The sequence below is a fragment of the Oncorhynchus mykiss genome, chromosome 21 (genome assembly GCF_057628025.1).
Source record: "Oncorhynchus mykiss isolate SJ-2025 chromosome 21, ASM5762802v1, whole genome shotgun sequence".
Classification (NCBI taxonomy): domain Eukaryota; kingdom Metazoa; phylum Chordata; class Actinopteri; order Salmoniformes; family Salmonidae; genus Oncorhynchus; species Oncorhynchus mykiss.
Window position 1 is genome coordinate 47,466,771 of NC_143042.1, and position 22,316 is coordinate 47,489,086.

General features: G+C 42.7%; 2 protein-coding genes and 1 pseudogene across 7 annotated transcripts in view; 2 read left to right on the forward strand and 1 right to left on the reverse strand.

Annotated features, from left to right (window-relative positions):
• The first annotated feature begins 219 nt into the window (after positions 1–219).
• On the forward strand, positions 220–10,727 carry si:dkey-28a3.2 (uncharacterized). 2 transcript variants are annotated; one of them, XM_021578232.3, is made up of 8 exons: positions 220–423; positions 1,277–4,997; positions 6,318–7,259; positions 7,477–7,532; positions 7,614–7,675; positions 7,925–8,242; positions 8,348–8,453; positions 8,712–10,727. In XM_021578232.3, exons 2-7 carry the CDS (start codon positions 1,506–1,508, stop codon positions 8,443–8,445), a joined length of 4,968 nt encoding a protein of 1,655 aa, XP_021433907.3. In that variant the 5' UTR covers positions 220–423; positions 1,277–1,505; the 3' UTR covers positions 8,446–8,453; positions 8,712–10,727. The 2 variants fall into 2 exon arrangements, with proteins under 2 accessions (XP_021433907.3, XP_021433909.3); XM_021578234.3 differs by having other exon boundaries at positions 8,759–10,727.
• Positions 10,728–12,881: 2,154 nt separating this feature from the next.
• Positions 12,882–14,794, reverse strand: LOC149973263 (evolutionarily conserved signaling intermediate in Toll pathway, mitochondrial-like; annotated as a pseudogene).
• Positions 14,795–15,536: 742 nt separating this feature from the next.
• LOC110500717 (echinoderm microtubule-associated protein-like 3) overlaps positions 15,537–22,316 on the forward strand; it is a 51,398-nt gene continuing 44,618 nt past the window's right edge. For all 5 annotated transcript variants that reach the window (XM_036958162.2, XM_090214798.1, XM_090214800.1 and 2 more), the window contains exon 1: positions 15,537–16,050. In XM_036958162.2, the coding sequence (XP_036814057.2) occupies positions 16,026–16,050 (25 nt within the window). In that variant the 5' untranslated portion in view covers positions 15,537–16,025. The remainder of the gene's footprint in view (positions 16,051–22,316) is intronic.

Here is a 22,316-nt window from a genome sequence, read left to right on the forward strand (position 1 = left end):
AAATGTTCTAGAACAGATATTAAATTCTTTAATTGATTGGATTCTAATGTATTGATTGGTGCAGTTTTCCAACATGGTACGATTATATTACCAATAGTCTAGAATACAACTTTATTATAGGGTGGACATGTGTGGCATCTTGGAGACACAGTATATGGATAGAAATTGCTCAGTTTCATTGACCATCTATAAACCAAATTTTGTCCCCTGTTGTGGTAGTACAGCTTTAAGAGGCTTGTGTCTGTCCACGCGACGCAGTTTACACACAAGCAGCAAGGTCCCACATCCTGGTACTTTTCAACGTTGTCAAGGAAGGCTTCGGTAGAGAGAAAGGCTGGCTCGAGGGAAGTAGCTGCAGTGTCCTGACAATATATCTGTCCAAACGTTCACAAACTATCCCGGAAAGTTAGGTGTAACTACCAGGTAATGCAAATGCATGTTTTTTCACACCTTTTCAACCATCCTACTCTTTCACCGCTAGCTTGGATTTACGCGTTTCTATTCATTTAGACAAGGAACACACGCAGACAGACGCCAGTCCGTGTGGACAGGGGAGGAGGAAGAGATTGTCCATTGTACGCTGGTAGAGACATAAATATCACCAAATGTGTCACATTTTCCTGGGGGTTTTCGTTTGAATTTGTGGCTCTGCTTTAGCACTCGTCGGCACACTGCATTTGGTATTCGTATGAGAATAAATAAAGAATGAAAAATGGCACACGACAGACATAATTTGTGATAGACGGAGGACTTGGTTTAAAGAGACAGTGCCATTTGTTCTCTTCCTGGTTGTTGTGCATGCTCTTTGATGCTGGCTGTCAGAGAGCGAACACAGCCTGCATTTGGATGCGTTGCAGGATTCATATGCCAAAAAATATTACATTTGTATAGCCTAAATTAGGAACCACAAATTATTTGTATTAATTAGGCCTATATAAATCAGTTAAATAGGGTGTGCACAAGTTATTTCTTGTTGACTTTAATCAAATAAAGGACGCATCTAAGCCAGCCAGAAATTGTGTTAATAAATGCCAATACTTGACAATGATATAAATATTTAATTTACTCTATTGAATATTTAGCTTTAATTTTGGGATGGACAAATGGGGTGCAACCATGTGGTTTGAAGAAGTATGTTTATTAATTTGGTTCTAAACTGACAACAGTTAAAAACAACTTCAAGATGTGATATATGTCAGCAAACAATCACATTTCCCAAGATCTATTAGATTAGTATATTTGTCTCGCTAAGCGTGTTGTTTATTCTAATTTTCAGGACCATCCGTTATCTGTTAATGTCAAGATGTGGCTGGTGACCACCAGAGATGGGAGACGGACATAACAAGACCTATAGGATGTTACTCAATAGCATACAACAATGTAGTCTAAAGGCTGACAGCATCCATATCAGGTGAACATTGGACTAAGGAGAGTGGGATGAGTGAAGATTCTGCAGCCAGCACAGTTTGGTGAAGAGCACGAGAGGTGACCAATCAGCAACTAGCATGCCAACCACCAAGGGAACTGGAGGGGCTGGCAGCCCACGGGGTCAGCGCTACCGTCCAGCCTCAGAGTTCGACGATGCCACACTCGCCCAAAAGAGAGAGTACTGGAAGACCAAGAAACGAGAACAGAGGGCCAAGCTGTCAGAGGTCAAGAGGGAAAAAGATACAAACAGAGTGTGTAACTCCTTGGGCAGAAATGCAGTCCATAAGACCCTAACCTCTATGGTGTTGAGTCCCAGTGCCTCTTGTTCAATGGCAGGGTCTGCCCCCACTTTGTTGAATAGCGATGGTTCCTACCAAACCAATGTCAGTGGTGCACCTGTAGTTTTATTAAAGGGAAAGGGTTCTGCTATCTCCTATCATCTGAACCATAGTGCTGAAGAAGAGGACCAAAACTCTTCCTTAGCAAACCAAAAGGAAAAATGGTTCCAGAGGATAAAACTTGACAAAGTCTTGCCTCCGTTCCCAATGTCCAGTGCAGGTCTAGGAGAAGGTGCGATGGTCTGCAAGATGGCGGTGAAAAGTTCCCCAACAGGGGGCACTGTGATCGGAACGGTTACCTCAGCCAAACCCAACGGAGTGCTGCTCAACAGTGGCTCCTCCTTGCCTCTGGGAAGAGTGGCTGTGAGACCCTCAGGTTCTGCACCTCACCAACCACAGGGTGGAATGACTGTTCTGAATGGCAGCTCTCCTGTAGTGTCAACACAGAAGCAACTGGCCACCCAGAGTGTATCAAGGCCTGATGCGTTTACTGAGACACAAGTTACAGTGCGTGTTCAGCCTGGACCGCTAACTGCTAACATTACCTCAGGGTTGTCCATCGTGACCAATCAGCCTACCCCTGCCCTCATTCCCAAACCAGAGGGTAGGCCTATAGGGATGAAAGTAACACAACTAGGTGGGACAAAGCGTGCCCCGGTCACAGCCCAAGAAGTTAGTTGTATCAACGACACATCAGCTACACTGGAGATTGAGGAGGACAAAGCCACCAAGCGCAGAGAGAATTGGCGCATCAAGAAGCGAGAACAGAGAGCGAAGCAGGCGGTTAGGTTAACAAAGACTAGAGAGAGAATCACGAACATGGAGATAACGTTGCAAAAAGCTGGAATGTTACCCAACGTGGTCATTGAACGTCCTCCGTCTGCTTTGAGTGGACAGGGCCATAGGCAGTGTGTTAATAGAGTCAGGGTCCCGTTCATCTCAGCCGGACGCCTGCTGAAGAACGCCAGAGCAGTGGCTAGCGTTGTAGTCAAAAGGGAGTCTGAGGATTCAGTCCTGGCTAAGCTAACTGCAGTCAATGCTAATCAACAGACTGTTCAGGTAAAAGTAGAGAATCCGCAGGACGCTGAACCAACAATGCAGACTGGCATGGCATCGAATGTCATTGGTTTTAAACTAGAAGGGGAACCAAGCAGAAGGCTTCCTGGTCCAGGGCAGTTTATCAACACTAGCCAAGGTATGGTCCGTTGTAGGACTCCGAGACAGAGGTTCATTGACGCCCAAAGGAATTTCCTGGGTCAGAGAAACATGAGAAAGTCCCCCTGTCATGCTACAGCCTTCAAAACCCGCAACGCACTCCGAGAGGACCCAACGGAGACACCCGAGCAGAGGGTGGCCCGGAAGCGGGAATACTGGCGTGTCAAGAAGCGGGAACAGCGAGCTAAGCTGTCAGTGGAAGTCCGCGCTAAGATGAAGGAGAAGGATGCTCTGATGCGAAGAGTCAACCGGTACCAGAGCATATTGGAGGATATGAGGAAGGCGAGAGCGGCGGGCTGCAACACACTGCCACAACCAACAGGAAATGGGCCTACCCACACCAGCGCCTCAGAGACCATTGGAGGGTTCATCAAGGAGGACGGTACATTGACCAATACCATTCCCCAAATGTATCTCATTACAGAAGCAAAAGAGACAGGGGATGAAATTGGTGTCATCGGTGGGATGCCTGTTAATAATTCATTTACCAACCCTAACATACACCGCCAACACCAACTGCTTCCCAAACCCACTGGTGATACATCTAGTAATGTGGTACATCAAATACGGGTCAACCCACCACCTCTAATCCGTCCTGCTCAAGTTAAGGTCTCCTGTCCTCCCATCGGCCTGTCAATCAGAAAGCCTCCCAAGTTAGTTTCAGGCAGCCCCCCGAAAAACCTTCCTAATCCACACACAGTTGTCCAGCCCCAGAGTCGGATCACCCTCACACACCCTCAAAACATTCAAAACACCTTTCCTGGTTTGTCTACAGCGATACCGAAGCCGGCTAGCTGGGTCATGCAGATGGCTGTCAAAGCTTCTACAGCATCAGCAGCGCTCAACTTGGACCCAAAGCTAACAGAGGAGGAAAAGATGGCTAAGAAGAGAGAGTACTGGAGGGTAAAGAAACGAGAGCAGAGGGCGGCCCGCGCCACCCGCCTAAGGCAAGGAGTTCAAGCTAGGGGAAAGACTGCCTCACACAAGAGGCGGAACCAAAGGTTAGCACGATTAGCTGTCGCCATTCCCAATGTCAACCACACACTGACCATCAAGCCTCTCTCAAACACCAGTGTGTCCACGTCTCCACAGGGAGACCAAATCAAACAAGAGAGAGGATCAACCTCAACAGACGCTCCATGTCCTCCACTGGAACAACCCCTCTGTGTTGATATCAAACCGTCCCGGTGTTCACCGCCACCACAGACCGAGCCACCAGACCCAGCCTTGAGTGCTGACAGCCAGGCCACCACTCTCTTAGTGGTGGCTTCTATGAAGAAGCTGCTGGAGGAATCGCTCAGCACTGTGGCTGACTGGAAAACAGAACAGCTGCCTTGTAAAAGTGATCCTCAGACATGTTCCTACGAGGATGCTTCCGTCCAGATGGAGGTCAAGCCAAATCTACCTCTGCTCACCCTGGAAGATGAGAAGGTCTCCCTATCTGGTGACCTATCGTTGGAGGTCAAAGGATGGCAGGTGGACGCTGACGCCCTGCCATCCTGCCAGGTAACCATTTGTCCATTGAGTCCTCATCCTAAGGACTCTCCCCTGTCAAGTCCTTGCACTGAAAGTCTGTCTTTCCCAGCTCCCCCTCCCTCTGAACCACCCTCTCACACACCCACACACTCTTGGTCCCACACGGCAGCTTCCAGTGAACCGCCGCTCCCTCTCCCTCGCAGAGCCCAGAGGCTGCGTGCCAAAAAAGCAGGACACCATCACTGCTGTTCCCCAGAACCCCCGAAGCTACACCATCAGCCTCAACAACAACAACCACCTCATCAACAACATGAAATTCAACATCAACAACAACCACCTTATCAACAACCTCAAAATCAACTACAACTTCAGCAACATCAGCACGCCCCAGCGGTGACAGGCCAGAATGTGACTCTGGAGAAGAAGAGGGAGTACTGGAGGATGATGAAGAGGCAGCAGAGAGCTAGGACGGTCAGGCAGGGAGGAGGGGGGCTGAGACGGGGGGACTACAGCAGACGACTGGCCCTCAAAGCAGCACAGGTGGGTGGATGTCATTTGTAATCTTGATATTACATTTCATCACTGCAGATTTTGTCATTCACAATGGTAGCCCTATACCTCTCATTTCAATAAAATTTGAGGCAGAAGTATGTTTAGGGGTTATGTCAATTGGAGTGTGGAACTGATGTAGTTTGCAAAGCATTGTAGGTGCTTACAGAATGTCTTCTGGTCAGGCCCACTGTCAAGTCCAACTGAAATACCATGAACCTATACTGAACAAAAATATAAATGCAACAATTTCATAGATTTTACTGAGTAAAATTCGTTATGCCCTAATCTATGGATTTCACATCACTGTGTATACAGATACGCATCTGTTGGTCACAGACAACCTTTAAATAAAAATTAGGGGCATGGATCGGAAATCCAGTCAGTATCTGGTGTGACCACCATTCGCCTCAAGCAGCGCAACATCGCCTTTGCATAGAATTGATCAGGCTGCTGAATGTTGTACCACTCTTCAATGGCTGTGCAAAGTTGCTGGATATTGGCGGGAACTGGAAAACGCCGTACACATAGATCCAGAGCATCCCACACATGCTCAATGGGTGACATGTCTGGTGAGTGTGCATGCCATGGAAGAACCGGGACATTTTTAGCTTCCAGGAATTTTGTATAGATCCTTGCGACATGGTGCCGTGCATTATCATGCTGAAACACGAGGTGATGGCGGGATGAATGGCACAACAATGGGCCTCCAAGATCTTGTCACGGTATCTCTGGGCATTCAAATTGCCAACAATAAAATGTAATTGTATTCGTTGTTTGTAGCTTATGCCTGCCCATACCAAAACCTCACGCCACTCTGTTCACAACGTTGACATCAGCACACCGCTCATCCACACGACGCCATTCAGTTTAGATTGGCCTTTTGCTTCCCCCAGCACAAGGTGCACCTGTGTAATGGTCATGGTGTTTAATCAGCTTCTTAATATGCCACACCTGTCAGGTGGATGGATTATCTTGGCGAAGGATACATGTTAACTAACAGGGATGTAAACAAATTTGTGCACAAAATTTGAGAAATGCTTTTTGTGTGTATGGAACATTTCTGGGATCTTTAATTTCAGTTTATGAAACATGGGACCAACACTTTTACATGTTGCGTTTTATATTTTTGCTCAGTCTAATTGAGGAAGAGGGGGATATATATGGGATATATATTCTGAGAACTGGACAAACCTAAACAAGTACATTTTTGTAAAGATCACCAAATAGATGAAATAACCTTGGTTATAACTGATACTGTATATTGTGACATAAAACGAATGTAAACGAATTCATTGATTTGTGTTTCAGGTTTCGAATCTCCTCATTGTGAAGACACACACACAGAGACCAGTGCAGAGAAGCGGAAGCTTCGGTTTACACACAGCACCATTGCTCAAACTGCAGTCCTCCCCACTTCTCCAGCCTATATCTCCCCAGCCTATTTCTCCCCAGCCTATATCTCCCCCTGCTTCTGGACCCAAGGCTAGCCTCAGCATGGTCACCAACATCCCTACACTTCTGGTTGGAGACCCCACCACCTCCAACATGGGACAGACATATGATACAACACAGCTCAACCCTCCTGTCAACTGTACCAGTATCTCCAATTCACCCATTGGTGACACAGGGTCCCCACAGACATCTCATAGCTTCAGTACCGTGTCCCTCCCTTTTGGAGGTGGTGTCACTGTCCCCCCATTGAGTGAGGGGAAGAAAGACGGGCTGCTATTGGTGGAGAATCAACAGGAAGCGGCCCCAGGATTGAGCGCCAACTCGCCCCGCGTTCTAAAATGGAGACTGCGAGTGCAGGAAACCTCAGACACCGATACCTCACCCATCGCTACTCTCACACCTCCTCCCAACCCTTTGACTAGCATAAAACTCTTACCCATTCAGCCTCCCAGTCAAACATCCTCTTTCACCCCAACACAGACTCCTTTCAAATATCAAGGTGCTCAGATTTCTCAAAGTGGGAATGTACAAAATGTACGATTGCCGACATTGCAGGGGCTCACCAAAAGCCCTATCTACATAAGCCCAATGGGTCCGCCCAAGCCAGTGCCGGGGGAGTCGGAAGAGGAGACTCTGAGGAAGAAGAGGGAGTACTGGAGGGTGAGGAAGAAGGAGCAGAGAGCCAGGAAAGCAATGAGAGATGGGGAGATGACAGAGAAGAGGCCCTCGGTCAACTGGCAGCCCATCATCACTAACACTCATCATCCTCAACAGCTGCTTGAGGAGATGGAGACACAGGTAACATTTTCAATGGTCAACATTTCAAAGAAAAGGCCATATAAAATTGTAATAAGTCAGAATTGTATGTTTAACCATTGACTGAACCGTAACTTTGCTTAAATCATGCATTGATACCAAGGGATGAGGATTCAGCCTTCGGTAACTTTCATTCCTCTTAGTCAGTTCATTTTTTTTTAGGGCTGACTAACTCTTTTTGTTTTTTTCTCAACCAAAGGAACAGGATCCTGACCGGTGGTTCAACACCTCCGAGGACTCTGAACTACTTCTGAGGTGAGAGACAAGTTCTCTCTGTTTCTGTTACCTCAATGTGTGTGTTGGTAGTAATCATAACTGATGTCCTTTTTTCCATAGTACTTCCACAGAGACAGACATGGGCTACTTTCCTGACTTTGGCCAAACTGAACCTTTAGAAGGTAAAACATTTGATACTTCTAGATCCTTTAATCCTAAATCTAGCTATAGCTAATGGCCTTTCTTAGAGTAACCTTGTTGCCTTAGTAGAAAATATGGCAAACTAGCCCAAATATTTATACAAATATGTTGGACCCCTGGCTAGTAGAAAGTCATCATGGACTAGTAGAAATTGCAGTCTACTGGCCCGACTGACCAGTTCACAAAATCCTAAAGTTCCATGTCTCACAATACCACTATCTTTCCTATAGACGAATCAGAGCTCCTTTTCCTACACGACGATCTTGGCGACAACTATGACGGCGCCATCTCGGATGTTGTATGGAGGAATCGCTACCTCATGGACTACGACCCGCTGAACCAGCTGCTGGTGTGCATGGTGTGCGGGGAGCTCCAGTACTCCCACAGCCTGGAGGGGGTGAGGGCCCACATCGACGAGGCCCACCCAGATACCCTGAGCCTGGAGTCCCCGGAGCACCTTCGCATCCTAGAGGCCTGGGACGAGCAGGTGTCCAGGAGAGAACGCTTCTTCACCAGCCAGCTGCAGCAGCACAGTGGGACGATGGGAGGTAATTAGGCTGTATTATATTAGAGGGCCCAGAGTTCTTCCTGTTCCTGGAGATGGGGAAATGTGGTAGAGTATTTATGTTATATCCAAGCACATTTTGTTTCAGGGGACAGTGCCAACCTCCCAGCAGAAGTAATGGTTGATACAGAGGACTCGTCATACCCGACGAACAGCAAAAGCTCCAGAACGATTAAAAGACTCTGAGGGCTAAGGTGAGCATTTGAGCCTTCATAACTGTACAGACACCATCCATGTCTGTATATCATAATGTTGACCGTAGCTCTCTGTATACCAAGGGGTGTATTCTTGTCTGTCTGTAGGAACACGTTTTCACGACACATTGTTTACGTCCTACCTACTTGTCCTAATTTGCAGAAGCACAAATAGCTCAATTCCAGACAGCATAAAACAATAGAGGAAGTGAAAACATTTCTGCTGTTTTCTTTTGTGTATTATCTTTTCCGGAGCAGTTCCTCTACAAAGGATGAACTAAACTTGGAACTGTATATCTGTATAGGGGACATGGAACGACAAGAGGCAAGCTTTACCTCATGAACTTTGGGATAGACCCACACATCTACACATACCCACGAATGTATCTTCTTGCTGGGGTTTTTTCCCCCTTTTTCCCCCCAATTTTGTCATATCCAATTGGTAGTTACAATCTTGTGCCATCGCTGCAACTCCTGTTCGGACTCGGGAGAGGCGAAGGTCGAGAGCCGTGCGTCCCCCCGAAACTCAACTCAACCCAACCAAGCCACACTGCTTCTTTGACACAATGCCCGCTTAACCCGGAAGCCAGTTGCACCAATGTGTCGGAGGAAACACCTGGCGACTGTGTCAGCATGCATTACGCCCGGCCCGCCACAGGAGTCTCCAGTGCGCGATGGGACAAGGACATCCCTGCCGGCCAAACCCTCCCCTAATCCGGACGACACTGGGCCAATTGTGCACTGCCTCATGGGTCTCCCGGTTGCGGCAGGCCGCGACAGAGCCTGGACTCGAACCCAGAATCTCTAGACCACTGCGCCACTCGGGAGGCCTTCTTGATGTTTTTGATAGCGCCATATTGTAGCGATAATCATTCACTACTACTACTACACCATGTCTCCTGTGCCCTAAACCAAAATAATATATCAATAAGAGATGTCACTGGGCTCTATAATGTCGTTGTGCTGTATAACATACTAAAGCACAGTCAGGGCTCTTCCTCAATCCACAGCACTGGGTCAACTTAACCTCCCTATTATGTGTCCATAACAAACAGGTCAGTGATGTTCTTCAATCTGAATGAATGTGTCCTTACTCCTCAATGTACCAGGATCTATATGATCTAGGTTTTTAAGGGTAAATAGCAGACCTTGGAGACCATGCATCCATTGAAATGGTCTACAGGTGATCAATTGTTCAATGATTGATATTCGTCTGTACATACAGTACATTTTATAATTTTACTTAATGATATGTTTATTTAATATTTCTCACATACTATCAGTTTTGTATAAAGTTTTGTACTGTATTAACAATTTGTTATTCAGGTCCAAGACAATTCAGTTTTATTTCTTCCCTTTTCACAAGGGACATCCTTGCATGAGGGTATTCTAAATATGTCCTAAAAAGTACTGGTATAATTATTTTTCATGCAGCATACTGTATCTACAAGACTGACTCTTCGAAATACTTATTTGACACACAAAACAACATTGTTTTCATAAATCGTTGTTCTGGAATATATAAAAATGTTCTTCCTTTTAATAAATGTAAACATTGTTTCTGTAATGCTGACTTGACAAATGTATTTCTGCACTGTAAATACAACACACAATCGTTATGTTTAAAGGGGTGCTGAAATGTCAAAACCCTTTTAATGTATCTGATTGCCGATCACTTAATTGTTGCTCTCGTTTTGTTTCTGATCTGATTTCATATTTCCTTGTCTATTTATACTGAATACATTATTTTGAATGCCTTTTATTTAGTCTGAACAATCAGTCAGTGGCACAGATATAGATTATTACATTTTTTATTTAATTGTATCCCTGATTTAACAATCAATTATCAGCATATGTATTTTTTATTACTTTGTAAACATACAAAAAAATATGTAAGATCCATAGGCCTGCTGCTTGGATGTTTCTATACTTCCTATATGTAACAGAAAATGTGTGGAATGGACTTCCATTTGTGTTGTTTTTGGTTCACCAATATACTGACAATTAACGTCCTATAGAGCACGAAGCTTTGGAAGTCAGTCTTCTGTGGTCTTAACAGACTGAAAAATGCATTGAAAACAGATTGTACTGTGATTAACTTCTTCTTGTACAGCTGTAAGCAAACTGTAAATGTACAGGGGACACTGACCACGCTGTATGATGACACCTGATGAGAATGTACCTCTTTGAATTGGTTCCTACCTTGTCTGTTTTAAAAGGGAATGTTCAAATGCCTTTTCGGTACTAATAAACCCTTTTTTCTATCTTTTAAAAGTGGTTCTGATTTATTGCTAGCTGGCACTATCAAGGAGGGTGTATATGAGGCCATAACTGTATCCCCATTGTCAACAATACTTAACGATAAGTCAACAATGTGCATCACCAATTCACTTCAACTGTCCAAATGTTTTTAAAAGGTGATATATATTTACCATGAAGGCAGTTGACTGAGTTAATGTCAATGCACACTAGTTTCAACACTGATTTAGGTTGTCACCCTTCACTCAGGTACAAAGTTCCAAATATAATGAAAACAGTAGGGTACGCATAAGAGATTATGTACATCAGTTGTATATTTTATATTTTTCCTGATTTGAGGCTTTCTTGAATCTTGACACGGTGCTAATTAAAAGTAAGCGCAAGAGCCTTTTCAAAGACATTTACGACAACATTAAATTAGTTTAGAGGGCGTTGGGTTAAATAAGTACCTAAGCTTGGTTTCTTGAAACCTACAAGTTGACAATAGGTGGGTACAGTATACTTCGGTATTAAATCCACTGATTTAATGAAATCCTATTACCAGATTTTTATGGGGGCCAAGAGTGACCTGACAAGGAAGAGTTAGTTATGATAAAGGCTCTCTCTCCAGCTAATACTCTCTCTGGTAGAGGAATGGGCTGTCACAGTCCTGTAGCTATTAACTGCTTCCCTCTCAAACGCTACGGCGATGTTCCTCCTCCACAACAATGACTAGTCTCCCTGCTGCCAAAAGACATCCCCACAGCATGACGCCGCCTCCACCATGCTTCACCTTAGGAATGGTGCCAGGTTTTCCTCCAGACGTGACACTTGGCATTCAGGCCAAAGAGTTCAATCTTGGTTTCATCAGACCAGAGAATCTTGTTTCTCATGGTCTGAGAGTCTAGGGGCCTTTTGGCACCTGGAATGCATTTCAATTAATAGGTGTGCCTTGTTAAAAGTTAATTTGTGACATTTTCCTTCTTAATGCATTTGAGCCAATCAGTTGTGTTGTGACAAGGTAGGGATGGTATACAGAAGATAGCCTTTTTTGGTAGAAGACCAAGTCCATATTATGTCAAGAACAGCTCAAATAAGTGAAATGGCAGTCTATCATTACTTGAAGACATGAAGGTCAGTCAATCTGGAAAATTTTAAGAACTTTTAAAGTTTCTTCCCCTGCAGTTGCAAAAACCATCAGCCGCTATGATGAAACTGTCACTCATGAGGACCGCCACAGGAAAGGAAGACCCAAAGTTACCTCTGCTCTAGAGGATAAGTTCATTAGAGTTAACTGCAGCCCAAATAAATGCTTCACAGAGTTCAATTAACAGACATCTCAACATCAACTGTTCAGAGGAGACTGCGTGAATCAGGCCTTCATGGTCGAATTGCTGCAAAGAAACCACTGCTAAAGGACACCAATGAGAATAAGAGACTTGCTTGGGCCAAGAAACACGAGCAATGGACATTAGACTGGTGGAAATCTGTCCCTTGGGCTAATGAGTCTAATGAATTTTAGATTTTTGGTTCCAACCGCCATGTCTTTGTGAGACGCAGAGTTGGTGAACAGATGATCTCTGCATGTGTGGTTCCCACCGTGAAGCATAGAGGAGGTGTGATGGTGTGGTTGTGCTTTGCTGGTGACACTGTCAGTGATTTATTTAGAATTCATGGCACACTTAACTAGCATGGCTGCCACAGCATTCTGCAACAATACACCATCCCATCTGGTTTGAGCTTAGTGGAACTATCATTTGTTTTTCAATAGGACAATGAAACAACACACCTCCAGGCTGTGTAAGGGGTATTAGACTAAGAAGGAGAGTGATGGAGTGCTGCATCAGATGAACTGGCCTCCACAATCATCTATGGGAACTCCTTCAAGACTGTTGGAAAAGCATTCCAGGTGAAGCTGGTTGAGAGAATGCCAAGAGTGTGCAAAGCTGTCATCAAGGGTGGCTACTTTGAAGAACCTCAAATATAAATATATTTTGATTTGTTTAACACTTTTTTTGTTACTACATGATTCCATGTGTTATTTTATAGTGTTGACGTCTTCACTATTATTCTAAAATGTAGAAAATATGAAAAATAAAGAAAACCCTGGAATGAGTAGGTGTGTCCAAGCTTTTGACTGGTAACAACATTGAGAACCATATGTTTGCAGTGCATCATCTGGAGTTGCACCTAGCCAATGGGGAGCTGCAGGGGGACGGGGAAGGGGTTGGCGTGCTTGAACTTGGGGAACCATCAGAAGATGCGCTGGTACTTCCTCATAGGGTGAATCTTGTCCCTGAAGATCTGGACCTTAAGTCTGGACATTTGACATGATACCTGATTATACAGAACATGATACCGGATTATACAGAACATGATACCTGATTATACAGAACTTGATACCTGATTATACAGAACTTGATACCTGATTATACAGAACATGATACCTGATTATACAGAACATGATACCTGATTATACAGAACATGATACCTGATTATACAGAACATGATACCTGATTATACAGAACATGATACCTGATTATACAGAACATGATACCTGATTATACAGAACATGATACCTGATTATACAGAACTTGATACCTGATTATACAGAACATGATACCTGATTATACAGAACATGATACCTGATTATACAGAACATGATACCTGATTATACAGAACATGATACGTGATTATACAGAACATGATACCTGATTATACAGAACATGAATGAATGACAAAACAAGGGTCTGACAATGAAATATCTCGCTTCATATTTTAATGGTTTGAGAGCCACTGTTCTGAAAACAGTGGGCCAAATCTCTCTCTCTCTCTCTCACACACACCAGTGTTACCCCTATATTCAGCAGGGGCGGGCAACCGCTGCTAAATTGTTGCCGCCACGAAAAATAATTTCAAAAAACAAACAATACAAATGTGGGGTTTGGTAAAATGTTGTCAGTATAAATATAAACGACAGAACTGGATGTAAAGTATGTAGAAAAGATAACAGACCTATATATTTTTTAAATAAGATAATATTTGACAACTAACAATCACCACTAAAAACTAGAGTCAGAGAGAATCTAAAATTCCAAGTGTCATGGCATGGGCCCCCATTGATTTTGTTACATTTGAGTCACTCCGATAGCATAAGCTATGGCAAAATGTGTAGTATTGCAGGAAATTAGCTTTAAAATAGCAAAACTGTGCCTGTGGCCAAGAAGAGGGTCATTAAAATATCTGGTCAGAGACCACACAATTGGCCACGCCCACTAGCACGCCCCTACGTTAACTTTGCCACCACTAGTTCGCCATCTGTTCCAGCAGGTGCACCCCGCACTCCTGCTGTCAGGGGTAGTGGTTGAACATGCACTGGATAAAGTTCCTGGGCACAAACACCTCCTTGGGGAAAACATCCAACAGCTTGTTGTAAACTGTAAGGTCCCGTTCCACATGAACTCTGGCACCTTCTTCAAGGCTGCGTAAATGAACTCTACGTGACCTCGACGCCATATTCCCCTCTTACTGAAGACATCCACCGCTCCGTTGAAGGTGGCTTTGGTCTTGGCCTTCCTGGCCACCCTCTCAAACAGGTCATCATGAGTTATCAGTGACTTGTAATTTATTCTATCCTCGTCCTCTTAGGTCTGTGGGTACGAGCTGGCTCTTATAACATCCAGGGCTGTCATGGAAACGCCTCAGTGCCTGTTGAGGACGAGGAAATGCATTGATGAGGAGGTACAAGCAGTCAACATAGTTCAACAAAATGCATGAAAGGGTAACTTGATACACCGTAGTGCAGGGCTCTCCAACCTTGTTCCTGGAGAGCTACTATCCTGTAGGTTTTCATTCCAACCTTGTTCCTGGAGAGCTACTATCCTGTAGGTTTTCATTCCAACCTTGTTCCTGGAGAGCTACTATCCTGTAGGTTTTCATTCCAACCTTGTTCCTGGAGAGCTACTATCCTGTAGGTTTTCATTCCAACCCTAATCTGGTGCATTTGTTTCTAATAATGAATTGGTTTATAAGATGAATCAGGTTAGTTACAACTGGGGTTCACCTAACCCCTAACCCTACGATTGAGGTTAACGATCACCCATCGCTATCCACTCAAATTGAACTACCATGTCGATGTGATTACCTGGGGAAATTCCTATGGATTTAGGGTGTGACATACCTGGCCACAGGTGTTGTGTAGTGTAATTAGGGAAAATTCTGTGGCTGTCTGACACAGGGTGGCATGTTGGACAGCTGCTCTGACAGAGGGGGCCAGGAACCATACACTCTGGAACCGTAGTAGACAGCAGGCACAGTTCATGGTTCATGCATCATGTGGCTCCTACAAAAGAGAGTGAGTGAAGCTGACATGATTAACAAGATAAGCAGATGGGACAAATAGTACAGTGACACTATGAATCTGCACTAATATTAATATATTGTACTAATATTAATATATTGTGACAGCTTGCAAAACATATGTGCAGATCAATCTCTGTGGTTTTGATGGGAGCATGACACAACAGACATAAACACAGGACAACATACTGTATCTTTTACCTAGCTATAAGTAGCCATTCAATTTATGACTACGTCACATAATATGTGACAATTCAACTTGAGTGACCTTAGAAGCTCGCAAGTTATACGTAGAGGTAACAGTGTGGTGAGATTCTCCATCGTATCACGTCTCCTTCAGACATGTCACTCCATGTAGAACCCCCGGATGCATTTCCTGGTTCAAGCAGGTTTTTGTTCCCCCATCATTACAAAAACAAAGACGCCGAGCTTTAGTTCCGCCATCGTGTCGTTGAAGATAAGTACAAAAACACGCCACCAGGTGGCAGGAAATCTCTGTGAATTAAAAATATCAGTTGAACAGAACTTTTGGATGACAGGGGGTGTAACTCAAAAAGTAGTTTTACAACGTTTCAGTAAGGAGCATATTATTATTACATACACACATAGCCATCGCAAAACAGGGGGATAGTTATACCATACTTGTCTCCACGAGCATAATTTGGGAAATTCTGGTGCGGAGTGTATTGTGAATATATTGGGCGATTGTGCACTTGTGCCCCCCAATGTTCAGCTCATTTCCTGGATTTGTGTAAAGTATTTGAGTGCATTCTATTTTGGGGGGGGAACACAATCCTCTCTAGCAACTGCGCACGTTGCCATGCGTGTCTCCTCTCTTTTCTAAAGAAACAACTTCAGCGCGAGCTCCCGAGTGTGACTTCTGACACGCTCCGGGTTCGAGCAGCAGCATGGAAAATACACCCCAAAACAAACTCCACTCTTAGAAGACAGTAAATAACTTCTGGGCGATCAGTCATGGATGGTTCTACGAATAGCCTAGGTAAGTAAAGCATCTAAAATCGTATTTGTATTTAACAATTTCAGACTTTGAGTTGCTTCTTTCTGTATGTCAACCACACAGTTACTTATGTGGGCGTATCAGTCTGCAAATTACAAAGCAGCATGTGTAGTTTGTGCGAAACATGCAATTGAAAAACTGAAAACACACCTTTGCAATTGTTTAAAGGAGTAATCGCAATTTGATGATAACCTAGGGCCAATGATGTTATGTGCTTTCAGTTTGTAAGGATTTTGTAAGGATTTTGCTATGTTCACTGTTTTAAATCATAAAAATTAACTTTGTTGTATACTATAGGTAGGTGTGAAACAAAGTCATTTATATCCCCCATCATCTCTCTTGAGATAGGGTGTGCATATGGAATATTTGGTGAATGGCAGACGTGGGAACAGAATGATATCTAGAATGTTCTCTCCCAATTGGGTAGGATGCTAGATTACTTTTTGCCAGGTTAGTTCCTTAGTTTGTGGTCTCTTGACTGTTTCTATGGCAAGGCAACCCCATTAGCTACACCAATAAACAGGGATGCATTCAAATGGATTGATTTTAATTTGAATAGTATCACTCACTATAAGCTCCTCGATCACGCTGAAACAACAGTCATATTCAAAGTTCTAGGGTGACAGTCCTATGTGGAAGTTAGTTCAGTGCATTGAGGAACAGGCTTGACACAATTTAATCTGTCTGTAGTTGTGGATGCATTTAAAGCCCTGTCAGAGTTCTACAGTCACTGTAGTTGTTGGACCATCATCTGCACTTGAGAAACTTCAAAGGTTCCTAGATCAAGCAAGAGAGAGGAACTATAACTATAAACAGCATATTGACATGATGGGTGTTCAAGATGTGATGCATGAACTAATTTGGGGGTACCTACCCATCTCTCACCCAGACATCTTTGGGCATGGTTTTAAATGGAAATTACAGATATTCAGTTTGTGGCTGTTATTAATTACCCCCCCCCCCCCCCCTCCCATTTTGCAGTAGCATTGGATATGCTGCTACTGCCTTGGCAATGGAACTTTTAATGGGTGATGTAAACTGTGATGTATCATAGTATTTGGTATTTTATTAGGGTCCCCATTAGCTGGTTTCGAAAGCAGTAGCTACTTCTCCTGGGTTCCTGGGGTCCACATAATACATGTAACATGACATAATACATAATACAGAACATTAATAGACAAAAACAGATCAAGGACATAACTACATAAATGTAAAAATGGCACACACAGCCTACAAATCAATACATTCACACACAAACAAGGTAGAAGCGTTGTGTCCCGTGAGGGGTTGATATATCTGTTTTTTGAAACCAGGTTTGCTGTTCATTTGAGCAATATGAGATGGAAAGGAGTTCCATACACTAATGGCTCTATAATACTGAACGCGTTCTTGAATTTGGAGACTGTGAAAAGACCCCTTTTGGCATGTCTGGTGGGGTAAGTGGGTGTGTCAGAGCTGTGTGTAAGTTGACTGCAAACCATTTGGAATTTTCAATACATTAATGTTTCTAATAAAAAGAAGTGATGCAGTCAGTCTCTCCTCAACTCTTACAATGTAGAGCAAGACGTGCTCCGATTACAATGTAGAGCAAGACGTGCCGCTCTGTTTTGGGCCAGCTATGGCTTAACTAGGTCTTTCATTGCAGCACTTAACCACATGACTGGATAATAATCAAGATAAGATATAACTAGAGCATGCAGGACTTGCTTTTTTTGTGTGTGGTGTCAAAAAAGCAGAGCATCTCTTTTATTATGGAAAGACCTCTCCCCATTTTTACTACCATGGAATCTATATGTTTTGGTCCATGACATTTACAATCTACGGTAACAGCAAGTCATTTAGTCTCCTCAACTTGTTCAACAGCCATTACCATTCATTACCAGATCCAGCTGAGGTCTAGAGCTTAGAAACTAATTTGTACCAAATACAATGCTCTTAGTTTTAGAGACGTTCAGGACCAGTTTATTAATTGCCACCCATTCCGAAACAGACTGCATCTATTTGTTTAGGGTTTCAGTGACTTCATTAGCTGTGGTTGTTGACACGAATATGGCTGAATCATCAGCATACATGGACACAAAGCCTTTGTTTAATGCCAGTGGCAGGTCATTGGAAAAAAATAGAAAAGAGTAGAGGGCCTAGAGAGCTGCCCTGCGGTACACCCCTCCTACATGTTTGAAATTATAGAGACTTCCATGAAAGAAAACCCTCTGTGTTATATTAGATAGATAGCTCTGGATCCAGGTTGAAAAGCCATAAAACATATGTTTTCTAAACAACAGGTTATGGTCAATAATATCCATGGCTGCACTGAAATCTAACAGTAGAGCTCCCACAATCTTCTATTCTCAATTTCTTTCAACCAATCAACAGTCATTTGTGTCAGTGCAGTATATGTTGAGTAAATTGCGATAGACTGTTAGTTATGATTTGTAGATCAATCAGTCTCGACTCGCCTTTAAAGTCAGTTGCAATATCTAACGGCCCCAATATCACATGGAGAGGCAGACGGCAGTTAGCAACTGTGGGTAATGCCTGTCTGTCAGTATATTTTAGGGGTTGACCGATTATTCGCATGGCCGATTTAATTAGGGCTGATTTCAAGTTTTCATAACAATCGGTAATCTGCATTTTTGGACGCTGATTATGGCTGATTACATTGCAATCCATGAGGAGACTGCGTGGCAGGCTGACCACCTGTTTTGCGAGTGCAGCAAGGAGCAAAGGTAAGGTGCTAGCTAGCATTGATTTATTTTTATAAGATAAGTTTAATCTTACCATAATCACTAGTTAACTACACATGGTTGATGAAATTACTAGTTTAACTAGCTTGTCCTGCGTTGCATATAATCAATGCGGTGCCTGTTAATTTATCATCAAATCACAACCTACTTCGCCAAACGGGTGATGATTTAACAAAAGCGCATTTGTGAAAAAAAGCACAATCATTGCACCAATTAACCTAACCATAAACATCCATGCCTTTCTTAAAAACCTATTTGGGAGGTGAAGCCAGTGAAAATGCAGAGCGCCAAATTCAAATAAATTACTATAAAAATCAAACTTTCATGAAATCACACATGCAAGATAGCAAATTAAAGCTACACTTGGGAATCCAGCCAACATGTCAGATTTCAAAAAGGCTTTTCGGCGAAAGCAAACGATGCTATTATCTGAGGATAGCACCATTGTAAACAAAGGGAGAGAAGCATATTTCAACACTGCAGGCGCGACACAAAACGCAGAAATAAAAATATAATTCATCCCTTACATTTGACGAGCTTCTTCAGTTGGCACTCCAATATGGCCCATAAACATCACAAATGGTCCTTTTGTTCGATTAATTTTGTCGATATATATCCAAAATATTCATTTATTTGGCGAATTTGATCCAGAAACTTGCGCAACATGACTAGAAAATATCTCAAAAGTTACCTGTAATCTTTGCCAAAACATTTCAAACTTCTTTTGTAATAAAACTTTAGGTATTTTTTTACGTAAATAATCGATAAAATTGAAGACGGGATGATCTGTGTTCAATACAGGAGGAAAACAATCTGTAGCATGCTTTCTGGTCATGCGCCTCTATCTAACAGTACACTTCAAGTTACCCTCGTTCAAGATGGCCATACTTCTTCATTACACAAAGAAAAAACCTCAACCAATTTCTAAAGACTGTTGACATCCAGTGGAAGCGATAGGAACTGCAAGAAGGTTTTTTTCCCTATAAAAACCCATTGAAAAGAGAGTGACCTCAAAGAAAAAAATCTCAATGGTTTGTCCTCGGGGTTTCGCCTGCTAAATAAGTTCTGTTAAACTCACAGACATGATTCAAACAGTTTTAGAAACGTCAGAGTGTTTTCTATCCAAATCTACTAATAATATGCTTATCTCCTGGAGATGAGTAGCAGGCAGTTGAATTTGGGCATGCATTTCATCCGGATGTGAAAATACTGCCCCCTGTCACCAAGAAGTTAAAATCAATACACAAGTATATTTTTTTAAACCTGCATATTTAGTTAAGAAATTCATGTTAGCAGGCAATATTAATCAGGGAAATTGTCACTTCTCTTGCGTTCAGTGCAAGCAGAGTCAGGGTATATGCAGCAGTTTGGGCCGCCTGGCTTGTTGTGAACTGTGTGAAGACCATTTCTTCCTAACAAAGACTGTAATTAATTTTCCAGAATTTTATATAATTATGACATAACATTGAAGGTTGTGCAATGTAACAGCAATATTTAGACTTGGGGTTGCCACCGGTTCGACAAAATACGTAATGCTTCCATATTTCACTGAAATAATAAACATTTTGTTTTCGAAATGATAGTTTCCGGATTTGACCATATTAATGACCTACGGCTTGTATTTCTGTGTGTTTATTATATTATAAGTCTATGATTTGATATTTGAAAGAGCAGTCTGAGCGGTGGTAGGCAGCAGCAGGCTCATAAGCATTCATTCAAACAGCACTTTCCTGTGTTTACCAGCAGCTTTTTGCCATGCTTGAAGCACAGCGCTGTTTATGACTTCAAGCCTATCAACTCCTGAGATTAGGCTGGCAATAGTATAATCCCTATAAGAACATCCAATAGCCAAAGGTCTGAAATACAGAGTATAGAGTATAGAGAGAAATAGACCTATAATAACTACAACCTAAATCTTCTTAACTGGGAATATTGAAGACTCATGTTAAAAGGAACCACCAGCTTTCGTATGTTCTCATGTTCTGAGCAAGGAACTTAAACATTAGCTTTTTTACATGGCACATATTGCACTTTTACTTTCTTCTCCATCACTGTGTTTTTGCATTATTTAAACCAAATTGAACATGTTTCATTATTTATTTGAGGCTAAATAGATTTTATTTACGTATTATATTAAGTTAAAATAAAAGTGCTCATTCAGTATTGTTGTAATTGTCATTATATATATATACGCAGATACCGATGATTGGAGGACCAAAAAAAGCCTATACCAATTAAAAATCGGCCAATTTTTATATATATATATATATATATATATATATATAAATAAATTGACCGATTTTTAATTGGTATAGGCTTTTTTTGGTCCTCCAATCATCGGTATCTGCGTTGAAAAATCATAATCGGTCGACCTCTAGTATGTTTCACTCACAGCTAACTAGAATAAGTCCCACTAAGCACAGATCTGGGATCAGCTTATCCTACAGCAATTCTAACCTCAGCTATTTATGACTTACAAAGTGAAACTGCCATCAGATCAGCACTATGTTTTATTCAGTCAGCAGGATGGGATTGTGGGTATTAGGCTGAACTGTCCATAAAATCACAAATGTCTCTCCCCCATAGCTACTTGATAATTCCATGCTGTCAAGTCACAAAGCACTGTTGATTAGGGTCTGAGAACGTCAGATAGCTTGCTTCTATCTGGACCTCTTCATTTGGTTATGGTTTTCATTGCAGAAGTCGGTAAAAGGTTTGTTCATAACTTGCTTTATCTACACATGAGAAAAAATGCGGGTGCTTTTGACATGGTTGACAGCATCTCCTTTGCGCTACCATCGTCTGTGTGTGAGTGAGAGATCATACTGGTATTACTCTTGGCATTTGATACCTCATCGCTTTATCTGCATTCAAAGCAAGAATGCTCTTGCAAAATTTCCTTTCGATTTAAGTTTAGTGACACTGGGTTGACCCCAAACAGTTCAAGAGAAATCTCTGTGGGTGTTTAATGTTTATTTTCAGATTGTTTTAATCCTCTTAATCTTGTGTTTAGCTTCAATATTTGCGACCAACGTTTAATCTTCAGCGAGTATCAAATATAGAGTATTCTACTGCAGGCTTTGGTGTGTCAAGGATTGATGTAGGTTGAGCAACCGACGAAAGTCCACACTTTTCCATCAGACAATGCTACTCTGAATTTTCTCATACGATAATAAGATATGATCATAGAGCAGCGTTTTCTATTAAACTTTAGACAGGGAGTTATAGCAGCAGACAGTATTAATTTCCCTGCGTATATTCGCAGGTGGGGCTGAGTCTGTCAGTGTGTTCTGCTGTAGTGTAGCTATATCTCTCTGTTTCGGTTCAGTGTGAAAAGTTAGATGGAAGACTGCATCGCCCACGGCTCGTGCAGAAGTGTAAAGTATAGGCACAGGATGTATTGTGGTGGCATCATGCTCGTGATGACATGGGTCCCGGGGACAAGTGACGGGGACAGACGCTCTCTGTAGGTGGTGAATGCCACCCGCTACGGTGCAGCACTGG